The following is a 16,753-nucleotide window of genomic DNA, read 5'->3' on the forward strand; positions in this document are numbered from 1 at the left end:
ATATTCTGTGTTATTACTTCTCAGTTCTCACAGTACCTTCACAATTAGACTTCTCAGACAACATGGATATTATATCTCACAAGGTCTGATATCTTTTTATATTTTGTTGGGCTTACTTGCACTAAAAACATATTAGAAGTCTTTTACTCTACAGTCTATATCTTAGTCCGTGTTGCCAAAGGAGTCTTAAGCTTGAGGCCTACTACTTCTCCTTTGAAGGAGAGTCTATTATGGAGGCTGCATGGAGCTTCACATTTAAAATGCTGAGATAAATTTTAAGAGATATAACTGATCAGAATCTTAGCATGAAAGTGAGGCACGCCTTGGAACTTCCATTGAATTGGAGGATGCCAAGATTAGAGGCGAGTTGGTATAGAGATTTCTACAGAAGAAGCAATAACATGAATCCTGCATTACTAGAGCTTGCAAAGTTGGACTACAAGTCAACAACATTTTGCAAACATTTAGTTAATTAAGGATATTCAACCTTAGCAAGTTTGTATCATATACTGTATTAATCTGCATCTCATGTTCTTTATTCATTATCAACTAATAATAATTTGTAAATACATTTGACAAAAAAATATAGAAAAAATAATTTGTAAATACGAGAACAACATGTTTCTTATATCGGAAGTAAATCTGTAAAATGAAGCGTCATATATTAGAAAATAAAGGGGAGTTCATAACAGAAGAAGATAGCAGCAAGCAGAGCACACATTTAGCCAATAATAAGAAAATTACACACGAATCTCGGTTCATCACAACAGAAGTAGCTACTAAAATGAGCAGTACTGAAACAGGAGAACAATGAAATACGGAGAGCTACTAAAATGAGGCGAAAGATGAAACATCAACTTTGCCTTACAGAAGAACAGGCTGGACGATTAGTGAAAACAACGTATTCTTACTTCTATCATCATGAACAGCAAATCCATCACTGGTGTAGTAAATATAATGGGATGATCTCGCACAGTTTAACATAAACTCAGTACAAGGGCATGACACTGGCATGTCCCGAGCTCGACAAGCGTTGATCTCTCTCCATTTCTTCCTCATTAAATCCCTCATTTCAGCTCTTGCAACTTCTTCACTAGTCCCGTTATGGAACATATGACACTGGATTGACTTGGGAACGTCTCCTCTCGCTATCTCATCCTAGACAACAAAATTAGATGTTGTGACTCGTTGTCATATGTGTCATAATTGTATACTCCTTCTGTTTCATAATAATAGTCCACTTTTGAAAAATAATGCATAATAATATTTTTGACACGTGTGTGAATATTTTTATTGATACTTACGGAGGAAGTTCCATAATCGTCAATTATTCGACAAAGCTTTCCTGACAAATTTAACATATCAGGCATATCTTCCAGAAACTCCAGTTCTTCCTTTTTGATTGGATTTGCGGAGCATATGTAAGATAGAATCATGACTATAGGCATTGCTATCGACACTTTCCCATTCTCCAAGTACTCTTCCAGTGTTGGTTTATATCCAGCATGATACCACCGTGCCTCGACCAAGTAACATTTCATTAATTCAATGAGCTAATCAAGATGAATTTAAGTTAGGAAAGCGCCATTGTTACACGTGTTAAAAAGCTAAATTAGTAGAAAGTACGCATAAAATTCATGATTACCCCTTTTTTAAGGTTCGGCAAGACATCAACGTTCTGTTCCCTGAAAATGTGGTAAACTATCTCATTAACGAAGTTGTAGAGCGCGAGAAAGCAAGTCCTCATGTAGTCCGGAAGAGGCTGTAGAGAATTTATATCCCACCTAGAGTACTGAATGTGATAATGTCAAAAATATCACAAAAGTAGTGTGTTAGATGAAAGATTTTCATGTATGAACGAAGCTCTTCTGATACTTATGATATTGTATTTCGGTACAATTTACTGACGTTAAAGTCTTATGACAAAAAAAAAAGGAGAAAAAAAGAAGAAATAAGTTGGTTTGCATGTAAACAGATGGAGAAGGTACTACAAACCTTTCAATGGCATCAGTGAAGAGTTCAAGTTCATTCACAGTGCCATAAATATCATATATATCATCTATCACTGAAATTATTTGTATTGCCTTAGCTGCTTCTAATCTGCAGTACCCAAATTGTGGTTCAGGGGCAATTCCCACCATCCATATGTAGGATTCCACCAGCCTATCTCTAGCAAAGCCCAGTTTCGTGGACAAACGTAGTTTCTTCCACCACCTGCACAATTTAATTACATTGAAAAAAAATTAGAATGGCAATAATAGAGGCCGTACTTCTGTCTTCTTGTAATGAAGAATCTAATTAAGAAATGTTAAATTGTGAATACTTTGATGCAATTTTAAGTTCCTCCTGGTATAATCCTTGCACAATGTTGTAGTCCAACTTAGCAAGCTCTAGTACTGCAGGTATCATGTTATTGCTTCTCGCGTAGAGATCTATATACCACCTGGCTTCTAATCTTGGCATCCTCCAATTCAGTGGAAGTTCCAAGGCATGTTTCACTTTCATGTCAAGAATTGGATCAATGATGTTGCCTGAATTTTCACTAAGGATTTTAGATGTAAAGCTCCATGCATCCTCCATTATAGACTCTCCTTCAGAGGAAAAGTAGTAGGCCTCATACAAACTCAAGACTCCTTTGGCATCTTCGCAAAGGCAACCTTTGAAGCTTCCGTTCTCCATAAAGTACTCAAAAACATCTGCACATTACACAAAACCAAATGAAGATATATAATGAAAGACATCATAAGTAGTTTTTGGGCAAGTATATATAAGCCAAACAAAATATAAAAAGAAATCACACTTTGTGAGATATTAAATCCATGTTGTCTGAGAAGTCTGAATCTCAGAGCGGCACCATGCAAATCATTCCTTTCCAACGTCTCATAACTCGGATCCTCATACATCTTCGTCAAGGCACTCTTTATTTCTTGCTCAAAATGATAACCCAATCCAAGTCTCTGCAAATAATCAATCAGCTCGAGTCGATCTAAATTAGGCTTAGCAACATCATTCAACATCCCTATCACATTTCCTTTCAACTCATTCACTCGTCCGTTGAAACGTTCTCCCTGTTTAGCATCAAATGCAGAACAATTCCATATCAACACAGTATCATAACTGAACGTGAAAAAAAATCAAAAATCAAAAATCAAAATAAAAATCACCGTGTAATCAGTGGCCAAGGTCTGCACAAAATCAGCGTCCCAGATACAGGGCTCGTAATTTGCAGATCGCCTTACGACAGGCAAAGAATGATTCACGATAAGAGTACTCATCTTTGTTTTGCTAATGATCTCTTGTACAAGCTATATTATGCATGCACTGCCTTTCTTAAATTTGGTGATGAGAATGCAAGCATTGCTCATCAATATATACTAAAAATTATCCACCTTTCCTGTACATGCCACTGAAATTATTCAAACTTTTTTTAGTCAGACAAGACGTAAAGCAAGCCAGCCGCAACAATGTCAAATAACAGCAGCCCTAAATATGGTATAAGAACACCAAAATACATGGACACAAAATTAAATGACTCACTAAGAGCAATTCCAACAATGCTCTAAATTAATGTTCTAAATCAAAATTTAAGACATTTGAAATAAACGAGTGCTCTCATATAGTCATAAACCAAATGAAATCCCGATTAATTTGAGTGAATTGATTATAATGGTTGGCTGTGACATTTGCTATCCATATAGTCATTCGACAAACATAGTTATCGACCGGAATTTTTAAAGAGATTATGTATAATTTTCATTTTTGGTATCTTTGGAATTAAATTGAGAGAGGGTTTGAGAAAATGTCTATAATTATCATTTCTTCGATCATTCCATTGCTATTATTTTAGCTAGAATTCTAAACCATATTGGACTGCTCATTTCACTCTGCATCATGTTTTTTGAATCTTTGTCACAAGAAATTTAAACTCATTCATATCTAGTTAATATTATCTCATACTTTATCTTTTTTCTATAAAACTTTTATATAATTTTTTTGTTTCAGTTCCCCTCATTCCATCATATCCAAGTGAACATGGTCTGGATTTCGAGGTTGGTAGACTCTTAAAGTTATAACTAACAACAATATTTGGTTAGTTGAAATTTTCTATAACAATATCTGTAAATTTTATTTATAATATATTTTATCTAATTTTGTCTTTTAATAATGAAATTTTAACATTAATTTATACTCCCTCGGTCAGAGTGAGTAGTATAAGTTCACTATTTGCACGTATTTTGAGACTCCTATAAAGTTTAGTTTCATAATATTTTTTTAATTTTTTTTGAATAAAATTTAAAAAATATTATGAAATTATACTAAAAGAAGCCTTAAAAATTTATAAAAAAAAAGAAGCCTTAAAAAATGTGTCACAAACAACGTATACAGTTAAATGGGAGAGGGGGGAGTATCAGGTTAGCCCACCTCTTGAGAAGATGCTACAAACGTTCTTATTAAATTAATCATATATGGAGTGGATCAATATTTCAAATTACGACACATCCAGACAGTTTAAATCTGGTCCTTCTTGATAATATTGTACTTATATAGTTAAGCTAATGATTGATTCTTTGGGGCGAAAGGCTAATGATTGATTAAGTACTGAGCATACAATCAAATCATAAGTAGGTAACTAGCCTGGTCAAAAGATAAATCAAATCAAATGAAGAAATCAAAGTATTATTTGTTTATAGTTTGAGTGTGCAAATGTCATATAAGGTCGACCTGAGCATTGTTAAGTATAAAATACTCAAGTACTTGCAGATTTTATTAATTTTACCATTTATGAAGTTTATTACTCCCTCCGTCCCACGGGGACGCGACACGGACTTTAATGCTCCCGTAAAGTATAGTTCTATAACTTATTTTTAAGATTTTTCTTTTCTGAATAAAAGTTTGAATGTTATATTTTTATACAGAAAAAGAAAATTTTAAAAATAAGTTATAGAACTATATTTTATAAGAGCATTGAAGTGCGTGTCGAGCAGTGAAAAAGAAACGTATACAATTAAATGGGACAGAGGGAGTAATACTTTAGACAACATTAATTCAAATAAAATAATTGGGTTTTTTCCTAAAGCGTGTTAGAGAGCAAGAACGTACAAAAGTTGAGCGGAGCTCCAGCAAATGGAAAAAAACCGGGCTTATTTGACTAAACATTGAGAATTAGAAAAAACTGCTGAGGTGGTTTAAATAAGAAACTGAACCTCAAAGATCTTAACAAAATGCATCTCTGAGCAACGCAGATTCCGAATACACAATTGAAACATGCCACGCTCGGGACGTAAGTGAGTGAAATTGTTCGTGAGCTAATCGAGTTTAACTCGTAAAAAATTTGAATTTAATTAATTTGATAGTAATACAGCTGAACTCGAGCAATTTGAAGACTCTATTGAGTTTGAGTTTCAAATTACTTGAGCTTGTATATAAGGTTCTCAAGCCTAATTAATTTATGTATCTTTATTTATTTCATATATTTATATATTATAAATATATTTTTATATTTAAATTTGACATTTAATTGGATTATATATATTAAATCGAGTCCAACTTTCGACATTGGATTTTTTTTTCAATATTTAAACAAATTGATTTGAGATTTCAAGCTGAATTCAAGTCTTTCGAATTTCTGATGAGCAAAACTCCGAGCTTAAAAATTATGACTCAATCGAGCTCGACGAGTTCGAGTCTGAACTATTTTTTTGACAATGGAGGCTTATATGCCTTACAAATCAGTATCTGTTCTAATACTATTCGGATGAGCCAGAGTCGAACCCGGGTCTCCGGGGACAACAGACACTACACCAATTCTGGCCAATTACGACTGATATCTTACGACGGAAAAGACGGAGCGCAAAACTTACGACGGAATACAAACATTCGTCGTATTTTCTCGTCAATACTTACGACGTAACAACCTTCCGTCGTGTGTTTTGCTAGAATTCAGGCGCGCTCTAATAAAAAATAATAAATATTTTTCCCGCGAAAAAAGCGTCGTAATTTAACCGTCGTAAGTTAACATATCTACCTAAATAAAGTCAAAAAATAAATGAAAATAAAGTTTTTTCTTTTCCGTCGTAAATACGCCGTCGTAAGTTCATATAATTATATAATTATATCTGTTTTGTAAATGAAAAATAAATTGAAATTATAAGTTTTAACTGTTCGTCGTAATTTAATCGTCGTAAGTTAACATATCTACCCAATTAAAGGAAAAAAATAGATGAAAATAAATTGATTTTCTCTTCCGTCGTAAATAAGCCGTCGTAAGTTCATATAATTATATAATTAAATCTGTTTTAAAAAAGGAAAATAAATAAGAATTATAAATTTTAATTTTTCGTCGTAATTTAACCGTCGTAAGTTAACACTAAATAAAGACAAAAAATAAATGAAAATAAATGTTTTCTTTTCCGTCGTAAATACGCCGTCGTAAGTTCATATAATTATATAATTATATCTGTTTTAAAAATAAAAAATAAATGGAAATTATAAGTTTTAATTGTTCGTCGTAATTTAACCGTCGTAAGTTAACATATCTACCCAATTAAAGGAATATAATTAAATGGAAACTTTCCGTCGTAAATGGTACTAATTACGACGAAATAGGCGGAAAAAATCCGTCGTAATTGCCCAGAATTGGTGTAGTGAGAGGATAAACCCACCACTTGGGCTATCCAATCGTGCTCGAGTCTGAACTATTTAGTCGAGCTTGAACTCGAGTCTCACATTGTTTGACTCGTCTCGAACTTTTTACGCTCTTAATTCTGGCATGCGTACTCAAGATGTGTATAGTTCCCTTTTATCTGCTGCACTTGTACATCTTCAGATTTTGCGAATCCATATATGAAAAAGAGAATCTGCCTGATGGGGTAGATATATAGCAAACAGGAAAGAAATGAAATAACTCAAGAACCCTCAAGATTCATATATATGCTGTCAAACAATTTCATATGAAAAAAAAATTAAAAGGAAAAAATTTAAAAGCATTTACTATTCAATTTCATACGAATTGCCCTCTTGTCATGATATTTAGTAAGTGGAGTTCAACTTATATTCTTCAATAATCAATATATTAAATGAATGTTAATATGTGTTCATTCACTTCATACTAATTTATTTACTGCTGTACTTTTGTTTGAGAGCGCCTGGTTGGAGAATGGAGATAATACATGGCAGCGCTTTCAGAAGACGGCAGCGGTGTCCCCAAATTTTGACATGGAAAAAATCACTGCCAAATTTAAATTTGAGGATCAGATACTCTACATTGTACAGCCGAAGGTTATTGCTTCAGAAAGGAAACAATCACAAGAAGCTAGTGGCGAATGCTCAGACTCCAGAGCTTCATCATAAGTCTATCAATGAGAAGAAGCATCCAGACAACATAAATGATGAAAGCTAAGCAGACGTAAACGCAAACATACAATCATGTTAAAACATATTGATGATATTAGTAAATAAATAATGTGAAAAGATTGCAAATGAAGCATCTAAAAGGAAACCATCTGTAATTGATCCGGAAAACCTATGCAACTTTAAATGCTAGAAATGAGCAAGCAACTTCAAATGATAGAAATTTAGCAAACAACTTTAGATGGTGATTATTTAGCAAAAAAAAATAAAAAATTTTCACTACAACAGATTCAGCATCACACAACGGTTTTTGCCCGTTGTCTGAGACCACGGAAAACCGTGATCTATCGAGACGCCGTCTGATATGCGTATCAGACAACGGTGCGCACCGTTGTGTGATAGTGCTGAACACGATGGTTTACGTTAAAAAAATTGTTGTGCAACACCCAGAACCAACAACGTTTTCTCTTAAACGTGGTGTTGTTAGAAACTCTTCATAACAATAGTTGTTTTCAAAAATGATGTTGTTAGGGAGGATATCCACAACAGTTTTTGGATATATTTACTTGTTAATAAGAGTATCAGACAAGATTGTTTGCGTTATAGAGGCTCGTGTTCTACTATCATGTACAACGGGCTTCGATCGGTGTTCAATTGTGTAAGGCTCCTTATAACAATAATTTATATAATGAAACTATTGTGTGAAAGCTCTTCTACAACGGTTTTTGTTGTGAATGCTCGAATAATATTGACTTAGACAATGGTTTATTACTACTATTTACTTATTTGTATATGTCTTAGACAACGATTTTATTTTTAAAATTGTGTTGTTTGTAGGTCTTGAGACAACTGTTTTCTTTTTCTTGTCCTTTTGTATTTAGTTATGTCACACAATGGTTTAACATAACCTAATTAAACCATGCTCAAGAATATAATTAACAAGCCATAAATTAGTAACAAAAGTTTTCATTACCAACTACAATTTCAACATACAATCACATACAAAATTGTCACAGAAGATCTAAGGAAACAATATCTTAAACCAAAGGTGATTACCAAAATGGACATAAGTTAAATGATAATCTAAAACACGATCAGGTTAGGCCTTAAAGTGCAGAAGGTATGCGACATTGCCACCCAATTTGTTTGCAAGCACCAAATTCTACTAACAAAAGCTCAACTGGAAAAGAGAAGAACTACTTTGCAGAGGCAGCTTGTTCCCACTTATAGCTGCTTTGAATATTTAGAAGAAGAATGGACTTTGCACCTGAACACAAAAGTAAGAAGTTGAAGTGAGTAATTATAGAAGATAAAAAGATTTGATATTTAAAATAGAGGAAGACAGTTACCAGGGAACGACCAAGTAAAAACAAATGAAGGTTGCCTAGAAGCTTGGAAATATATTTATAAGCAAGAAGATATTGCATGGTATGTTGTGTTAGTCAATAAGTAAGATTTGGAGAATGATGAGTCAGGTCAGAAGTCTATATTTGATGTCACAGCACTAGAGAGATCTTTAGCCTGGACTCTAGATTCTCCAAACAGTTGTCTAACATGCATCATTACACAATACCACAGTTAAGAAACCGTTGTCTGATTAAATTTACTAGACAACAGTTTTTTAACCGTTGTAGGTCGTAGGTGTTGGACAATAGTTTTTCGAGGACGAAAAGAAAGTGTTGTGTCTTTTTTCCAAACAACGCTTTTTTCATCGTGCGTTGTCTGATCAGTGTTGTCTAATGGTGTTTTTGTTGTAGTGTTTAGATGGTGATTACAGATGAGAAACTTGGAAACAAATTTTTAAGGGTCTAGAAAGGGTTTCTAGGTTTAAGACAGTGCTCATAGTCATCTGTGTCAATTGACCAAATTTTAACTAAAATTTTCATAGAGTGTATAATTGAAAAAAAATAAATTAAAAAAACAATATACATCATCTACATTTGAATGTATATTTCGGATTCTAAAAATTATATAAATTATATATAAAACTCAGTTAAAGTTGGGTCAATTTGACCCAAAAAAAGTGAAAACTGGACATGTAATTTAGAACAGGAATATGTATATTTTTATAGTGAAACCAAACAATCATGAAAGGCCTTCATATCAAGACCTCTTACCTTGCCAAATGAAAGCAATAATGACAAGAAGCCAGTTATGTCTATAGTTGTGTTAGGTATCAAAGTGAATTAAGCATTAAATTAAGCTTTGAGGTTTTAAAAAATGTCCTGATAAAAATGAAAGGGAAAAAAACAAATTAAGATGACCAGGTCTTAACAAACTTTCTCGCAAACAAGCAATAACTGAGGAGGCACATATATACATGAGGACAAGTCATGAGGAAACACATCTGAAAACATTCTATTTACGTTCCATATATAAAAGCAGTGTAAGCAGCCCTTGCAGCATTAACTTCTGTTAGAATTCAAATTTGCATTAATTATAATTAGTAGGTGATCCTGAAATTATGGTAGGCAAGTGCTACATGCACAAAATTGGGTACATAATTTTACACAAAATGACATGGCAGTCTAGGTGGGGAGTTTTAATTGGTGCTATTAATGCATGTGCAGGGGGCCCATTTCAATCACAAGTTGACACATACTTATTTTGTGAATATTTCTGTATCCAATTCTGTGCATGTAGCATTTTCCCAGAATAATAGCTGGGTTCTTAAATAGTGTCCAGGAAGTAAGGTAGGCGAGTTTGAACTTTGAAGTCTGCATGGCTGTCCAGAAAACCTGCATAAAAACTAGCTAACTGGTCTTAGCCTTGGTCTTATATAAGTATATGAAGGCTGAATAAATGTACAGTATATGCAAGCAATGATGCCAGACAACTTATATCTTAGCCTATAAATAAGGGTTGGCTATTGTATTGGATGTAGAACACAACGAGTGAAGAAAATTGAGAGAAAGAAAAAGAGCTGAAGCTCTTGAGAGAAAAGAAAGGCTGAAGCCTAGTGTGTGACATCTTTGTGTAAGAAAAATATAAGTATTGTAGCTGCGTGTTACATTAATATACAAGTTGTGTGTTTGCATCTGATTATTATCGAAGTTTTTCCTGTTTGTGATGTCGGTACTGTTCATAACATGAGCCAAATTACTAATTTACATCTAATCTATAAAACTAAATATAGTCATGAGTGATCTTGTTAGATTCGTATTCACGAGTACTTTAATACGGTGAAGTTTTTATATTTAATGCTAATACGAAATGAAAAATATTAACGATCAAAAGTGTGTGTTGGCAAACGTGAAAAATACAAACACGAAAAGTGTTTAGAGACGGAGGGAGTAATAAATGATGTGTAATCTTGCTACAGATTTCTTACAGACGTGGTTCGACAAATATAGCCATCCATAGCAGGTTGACTATAATTATAGACAAGGGGTGGTTGTGGGTGGAGTGTACTTTTTTGAATTGACTACTCCCTCCGACCCATTGATTAGTATACATATGGGGAGCGGCACGAGGTTTAGAAAAAGTGTAATTTAGTGAGGAAAAATGAGAAAATTGGGTGAAGTGGTGGGACCCATTAATATTTCATGTGTAAAATGAGTGTAGTGGGAGTAAAGTGGTGGGACTTACTAATATTTCATGTATAAAATGGGTATAGTGGAAGAAAGTAGTGGGTGTTTTTAAGTTTTTATATTATAAAAACTTACTATTTTTGGTATGTATACAATTGATGAGACGTCTCAAAAAGAAAACTGTATACAATTCAATGGGACAGAGGGAGTATAATTTTTATAAGCTTTTAACTAAGGGTTTCTCATGGTTAGAGATGCTCTAAGATAATAGATATTGATGTGTTTGTTAGTATACATCAAAATCTTAAAAATCTCTTCAAAATGTATGAGATTTTAATAGACTTGTGTTAAAATTTGCCAACTCAGCGTGAAATTAAATCATTTGTAATCTATTAAAATATATTATTAAGCAATAAAAATCAACGCCCTCCCATTGACAAAAAATATTTTATTTTCCTTACATTTTTTTAATATCGAAAAATATGAGAAAAAGACCCAAATATCATAATTTTAGCATTATGATATTACATTATGTCTCCGTCTCTGTCTCCGTCTGTTTTTGTCTTTTAAATGTTTGTCGATCATACATGATATATTAGAAATACTTGCTAGAAATTCAATGTAAAACTTTACAATGATGTTATTATCGAAGTTGTTTGTTTCAAATATTGCCTTGTCAAATTAAAATTGTCTGTTTTATTTCCGAATGTAAATTAAGAGGGGTGTATTGGCTTGAGATTTCAAAATATTTTTTTGCATTCATGAAATCCGAGGGTATTCAATTAGGATTGTTTGAAATCTATTAAAATTTTGAGGTATTCAATTGGGATTTCAAATTATACTATAAAATCTGGTAGTATTCAATTGCGATTTTAAATTATACTTTAAAATATGATGGTATTCAATTGGGATTGTTTAAAATCCATTAAAATCTGATGGTATTCAAATGCTGATGGGTTTTTTTGCATTTCATAAAATAATGGATTTTGTGGCATTCTTCGGTGTATTTTAAGTTTTTTGAAATCCTATCAAAATCAATGGGATTTTGAAGTATTGTGCTTAAATCCTATCAATTCTGCGACATTTTATCAAGAATCCGCACAAAATCAAAATCAGACACAATCCATTAAAATTCATAAACTAAAAACAATCTATTAAAATCTCAATCGAATATACCACTCTAAAGCAAAATGTGTCAGTAAAGAGACAGGACTTTAGGTGTCAGTAAATGGAAGCCCTTTCAGAGAATTCAGAATGTGTAAGTAATGTGTAGAGGTGTTGGATCAAGGTGAACTTTTGAATTTTGCACCTCCAGAAAAGAGTTACAGTATCATAATTAATCAATTTCTCACTCAATAATGAGGTGGTATTGTCTTTTATAGTATAGCAATTATTTATAGAATTAACGAGTAAATAATAGAAATACGTTGATATATGAACTATTTGTGTGCAACTATATATTCAAACTAGTTGAGAAGCCGCGCGTTGCAGCGGCCTATAAAAATTATATTAATGATTCAATATTAATGCAATAATTTTGTGGCTGTCGATCATAAGTATATTATTGATTAAAAATTAATATTTGTAGGATAAAATAAATTTTATATTATAAAAATCTTGATGTAATACCAATACTATCGCAAAATTGGACATGGTGAAAAATTGAAAATAAATTTCTACACGTAATTAACAATTTAAAGCACGACGAATCTTAATTTTATTTGTGTTTTGTTTTTGAAAAGTATTCTTGTTCTTACATTATCACCTTCTTCCAATTTTTTCGGATTGATTGTGCACAAAAACATCTAACTTAAATCCGTGAGATAGCGTTCTATAACTACCTTGCTTAGAATAACCAACAAACATACATCACTAATAGTTAATTTATTGATATGATCCATCAATATTATGTCAAGACTATATTCTTCTCCGGATTTGTCGACTCCCACATAGCCTCCACTTATCACTTATCGTTGCAAAAAACGGCACCACCGAGTTAGAATTCGAGCAAGAGAACTATCACCAGAGAGAGGTAGGGTACAGTTGTGGTATGGAGAGAGAGTCGGTTGTGTTTAGATCATCCAAAACCCTACGACCTATAGGGGTATTTATAGGTGCAGAGAGACTTGTATGCTACTCTTTCCCATAATTAAATAATCTGAAACAAAATCAGATTAAAACTTTCAAGCTACTATATTCCATAAATAATCTGAAGCAAAATCAGATTCTGAAACTTACTTCTAATATATCTGAAACTAAAAAAGATAATTCTAATTTTTGATATTTTTAATCCAAAAATTCCAGAAAACTAAAAAAATAGAACGGAGCGATGTGAGAGGCGCCACCTATACGCCCATCGCTTCTCCTCTTTATATAAGTATATTGATTGATTGATTGAGTTATTGCATATATTAATTTTTATTTTTGATATATGGATCTCATTAATTAATATAACAAGAGACTCTCTCCCCTTATAGAAAAATCGAATATCTAGTATAATGTAAACATTATTAATATGTTAAAATCATAATTTAGCAATGTACTATCATATATAGAAGTCTTTTATATTTTTCTTGAAATGGCATTGAATAGAGTACATTGTTAAAAATTCTAAAATCTATTGATTTTTGAAATTCACAAGTCGGCTAGCATCAAAAATATTTTACTAAATCTGAATGAAATATTATAAATCTTTAAGAATATTAAGAATTTTCATTAGGTATCTGATTTATTTCAGAAGGCTTTTTTTTTTTACAAACAAATGATTTTATTAACACATCGGAAACCAGCTGGGACAAACCCCCGAACTGTCAACTACAATCTGATTGTGAAACAAAAAACAAGCTAAACAAATAGCCGTTTTGTTTTCAGATCGCTTGACACATTGAATATTTAAATTCTTATTTTAGAAGGCTTTTTAAACCATATACTTTCTCTGTTTTTAATACATAACACTTTGAATTTCTACCCACGTCTCATGATGTGTTTTGCCCATTTTGCTGAAGTTATTACTATTTCAAAAATTTATAAACTAGAATATATATGTTATATATTTTTATTTGAAATTACTACTTTAAATATATAACTTGAAGTGGAATATTAATGGTCATATAAAAAAGCAAAACAAGATCACTCTTATTCAGATGATAAAAAATATTAAAACAAAGCACACACTTAACCATAAAGAAGAAAATTACATATGAACATCAGCTCATCACCATGCAGGTGCATGGCTACTGCCGAACCGAAGTAACCTCAAGGCTCAAACTAGTTTCTCACGGCTTATCTTAAGCTTATTTTGACAGACAATAAAATATTAATTGTTTGGCTTATCTTTTATTTTCAAAGATAGTAAAATATTAATTTATGAGCCAAACAAACTATCACTTTGCCTCACAAAGGAACAGGCTGAACGATGAGTGAAAGAATCATATCAATGCCTTTACCATCTTTGCCAGCATATCCATCACTGTCATAGTAAATATAATGAGCTGACCTGCTAGCATTTAGCATAATCTCAACAGAAGAGCGTGACACTGGCATGTCCCGAGCTCGACAAGCATTTATCTCTCTCCATTTCTTCCTCATTAAATCCCTCATTTCAGCTCGTGCAGCTTCTTCACTAGTTCCATTGTGGAACATATGACACTGGATTGATTTCGGAACGTCTCCTCTCGCTATCTCATCCTGCATAATATCAGTTGTTGTGAATTATTGTTATGTTTATCAGTATACAGAGAATTCCAGTGTGTGCATTTATGTTTGTATATGTGACAATGATGGCTTACAGAGGAAGTTCCATAATCATCAACTATGCGACAAAGTGTTCCTGTTAACTGCAATATATAAGGCATAGCCAGTAGACACTCTAATTTTTCCTTTTCTATTGGATTTGCGGAGCAAATGTAAGATTGAATTACAACACTAGGTTGTGCTATTGACAATTTGCCGTTGTCCAGGTACTCTTCCAATGTTGGTGTATATCCACTATGATACCACCGCGCCTCCACCAAGTAACATTTCACCAGATCAGTATACTAAACAAGATTACGAATTAGAGTTAGGATCATTTTTACAAGTGTTAGGAGATGAAATTAGTAGAAAGTAAGTACACATATGATGCATTACCACTTTTTTCAGGTGTGGCAGAACATCAATATTCTGTTCTCTGAAAATGTGATAAACTATCCCATTCACAAAGTTGTAAAGCGCCAGGAAAAAAATCCTCATGTAGTCGGGCAGAAGTTGAATAGAATGTATATCCCACCTAGAGCAGAAAATGTGTCTATGGAAGTTAAAAAGATGACAGGAATATTGTACTTCTTTAGAAAAATAAATAAGTACTTGTCCGTGCATATTCTAAACAGGTAAAGGTACCACAAACCTTTCAATGGCATCAGTGAAGAGTTCGAGCTCATGCAAAGTGCCATATATATCATATATGTCATCTATAACTGAAGTCATTTGTATTGCTTTAGCTACTTCAATTCTGCAATACGCAAATTGTGGTTCAGGAATAATTCCCACCATCCATATGAAGGATTCCACCAGCTTATCTCTAGCGAAGCTCACTTTCGTGGACAGACGTAGTTCCTTCCACCACCTGGACATTTCAAATGCATGAAGAGCAATGACAGATTAAAGGTATATTTTTAGTGACATATCTCTTCCATGACTACCTTGATGCAATTTTGAGTTCCTCTTGGTATAATCCTTGGACAGTGTTGTAGTCCAACTTAGCAAGCTCTAGTAATGCAGGATTCATGTTATTGATTCTTCCGTAGAAATCTATATACCACCTGGCCTCTAATCTTGGCATCCTCCAATTCAATGGAAGTTCCAAGGCATGTCTGACATTAATCCCAAGATTTGGATCAATTATATCATCTAAATTTTCTTTAAGGATTTTAGACGTAAAGCTCCATGCATCCTCCATTATAGACTCTCCTTCAGAGGAGAAGTAGTACGCTTCGTACAAACTCAAGACTCCTTTGAAACAATTGCAAAGACAGCCTTTGAAGCTTCCATTCTCCATAAAGTACTTGAAAACATCTTCACATCACAAAAAACACAAATCACGATAGAGAATAAAAGGCATCACCAGTACATGCATATACATGTTGTTTTGTAGCCAAACAAAACTAAAAAATAAAAAAGGTATCGGACCTTGTGAGATATCATATCCATGTTGTCTGAGAAGTCTAAATTTTAGAGCAGCAGCATGCAAATCATTCCTTTCCAACGTCTCAGAACTCTGATCATCCTCATATATCTTCATCAAGATACTCTTTATTTCGTGTTCAAAATGATAACCCAATCCAAGTCTTTGCAAATTATCAATCAGCTCGAGTTGATCTAAATTAGGCTTAGCAACATCATTCAACATCTCTATCACATTTTCTTTCAACTCATTCACTCGTCCATTGAAACGTTCTCCCTGTTTAGCATGAGTAACAACTTAATCAGAATAACTAAACTAACCGATGAAAGATTCAAGAAAGAAACATATATTACCGTGTAATCAGTGGTTAAGGACTGCACAAAATCGTTGGTCCAAATGCAAGGTTGGTAATTAGCAGACCGTCTAATAACAGGCAGCTGATGTTTAGCAATTAGCGTACTCATCTTATAACTTTGTCAATGCAGAATATAGTATGCACTACTCATGCTACTTATATAGTAGTAACAAGGCTCCCTGTACGGACGTCTCCAGAACTTCTGGTGACATTCGTCGTCACTTGTAGAAAAAATTAACATTCGATACACTTAAAACATGTTGGGCGATACTAAAAGTTGTCCCAACTCATAAAAATTTCAAGGTCTGTGTTCTTAAACTTTTAATTGAAGCTGTTATTTCAAAGTTTGTGTTCTAA

At 33.1% G+C, this 16,753-nt stretch overlaps 2 protein-coding genes across 2 annotated transcripts; both read right to left on the reverse strand.

Moving 5' to 3' along the window:
* Nucleotides 1–699: 699 nt before the first annotated feature.
* LOC108211175 ((R)-limonene synthase 1, chloroplastic-like) lies at nucleotides 700–3,353 on the reverse strand. The gene is made up of 7 exons (XM_017382701.2): nucleotides 3,165–3,353; nucleotides 2,801–3,068; nucleotides 2,324–2,696; nucleotides 1,996–2,214; nucleotides 1,646–1,784; nucleotides 1,305–1,553; nucleotides 700–1,158 (listed from the first exon to the last, which is right to left on the reverse strand). The coding sequence occupies exons 1-7, from the start codon at nucleotides 3,273–3,275 to the stop codon at nucleotides 865–867; spliced, it is 1,653 nt and encodes a 550-aa protein (XP_017238190.1). The 5' UTR covers nucleotides 3,276–3,353; the 3' UTR covers nucleotides 700–864.
* Nucleotides 3,354–13,991: 10,638 nt separating this feature from the next.
* On the reverse strand, nucleotides 13,992–16,535 carry LOC108213325 ((R)-limonene synthase 1, chloroplastic-like). The gene is made up of 7 exons (XM_017385106.2): nucleotides 16,395–16,535; nucleotides 16,047–16,317; nucleotides 15,560–15,932; nucleotides 15,265–15,483; nucleotides 15,009–15,147; nucleotides 14,669–14,917; nucleotides 13,992–14,567 (listed from the first exon to the last, which is right to left on the reverse strand). The coding sequence occupies exons 1-7, from the start codon at nucleotides 16,503–16,505 to the stop codon at nucleotides 14,274–14,276; spliced, it is 1,656 nt and encodes a 551-aa protein (XP_017240595.1). The 5' UTR covers nucleotides 16,506–16,535; the 3' UTR covers nucleotides 13,992–14,273.
* Nucleotides 16,536–16,753: the final 218 nt, after the last annotated feature.

Source organism: Daucus carota, chromosome 3, assembly GCF_001625215.2.
Source record: "Daucus carota subsp. sativus chromosome 3, DH1 v3.0, whole genome shotgun sequence".
NCBI classification, from domain to species: domain Eukaryota; kingdom Viridiplantae; phylum Streptophyta; class Magnoliopsida; order Apiales; family Apiaceae; genus Daucus; species Daucus carota.

Bases quoted from the DNA above. Each gene is read 5' to 3' on its own strand.
- LOC108211175 (XM_017382701.2), bottom strand. From the start codon at position 3,275: ATGAGTACTCTTATCGTGAATCATTCTTTGCCTGTCGTAAGGCGATCT. The intron at 2,697-2,800 runs GTGTGATTTCTT...TGTAATGTGCAG, and splicing joins TGGATTTAATATCTCACAAA to ATGTTTTTGAGTACTTTATG. The intron at 1,159-1,304 runs GTAAGTATCAAT...TTTGTTGTCTAG, and splicing joins ACGATTATGGAACTTCCTCC to GATGAGATAGCGAGAGGAGA.
- LOC108213325 (XM_017385106.2), bottom strand. From the start codon at position 16,505: ATGAGTACGCTAATTGCTAAACATCAGCTGCCTGTTATTAGACGGTCT. The intron at 16,318-16,394 runs GTAATATATGTT...CATGCTAAACAG, and splicing joins CCTTAACCACTGATTACACG to GGAGAACGTTTCAATGGACG. The intron at 15,484-15,559 runs GTAGTCATGGAA...TGAAATGTCCAG, and splicing joins GAACTCAAAATTGCATCAAG to GTGGTGGAAGGAACTACGTC.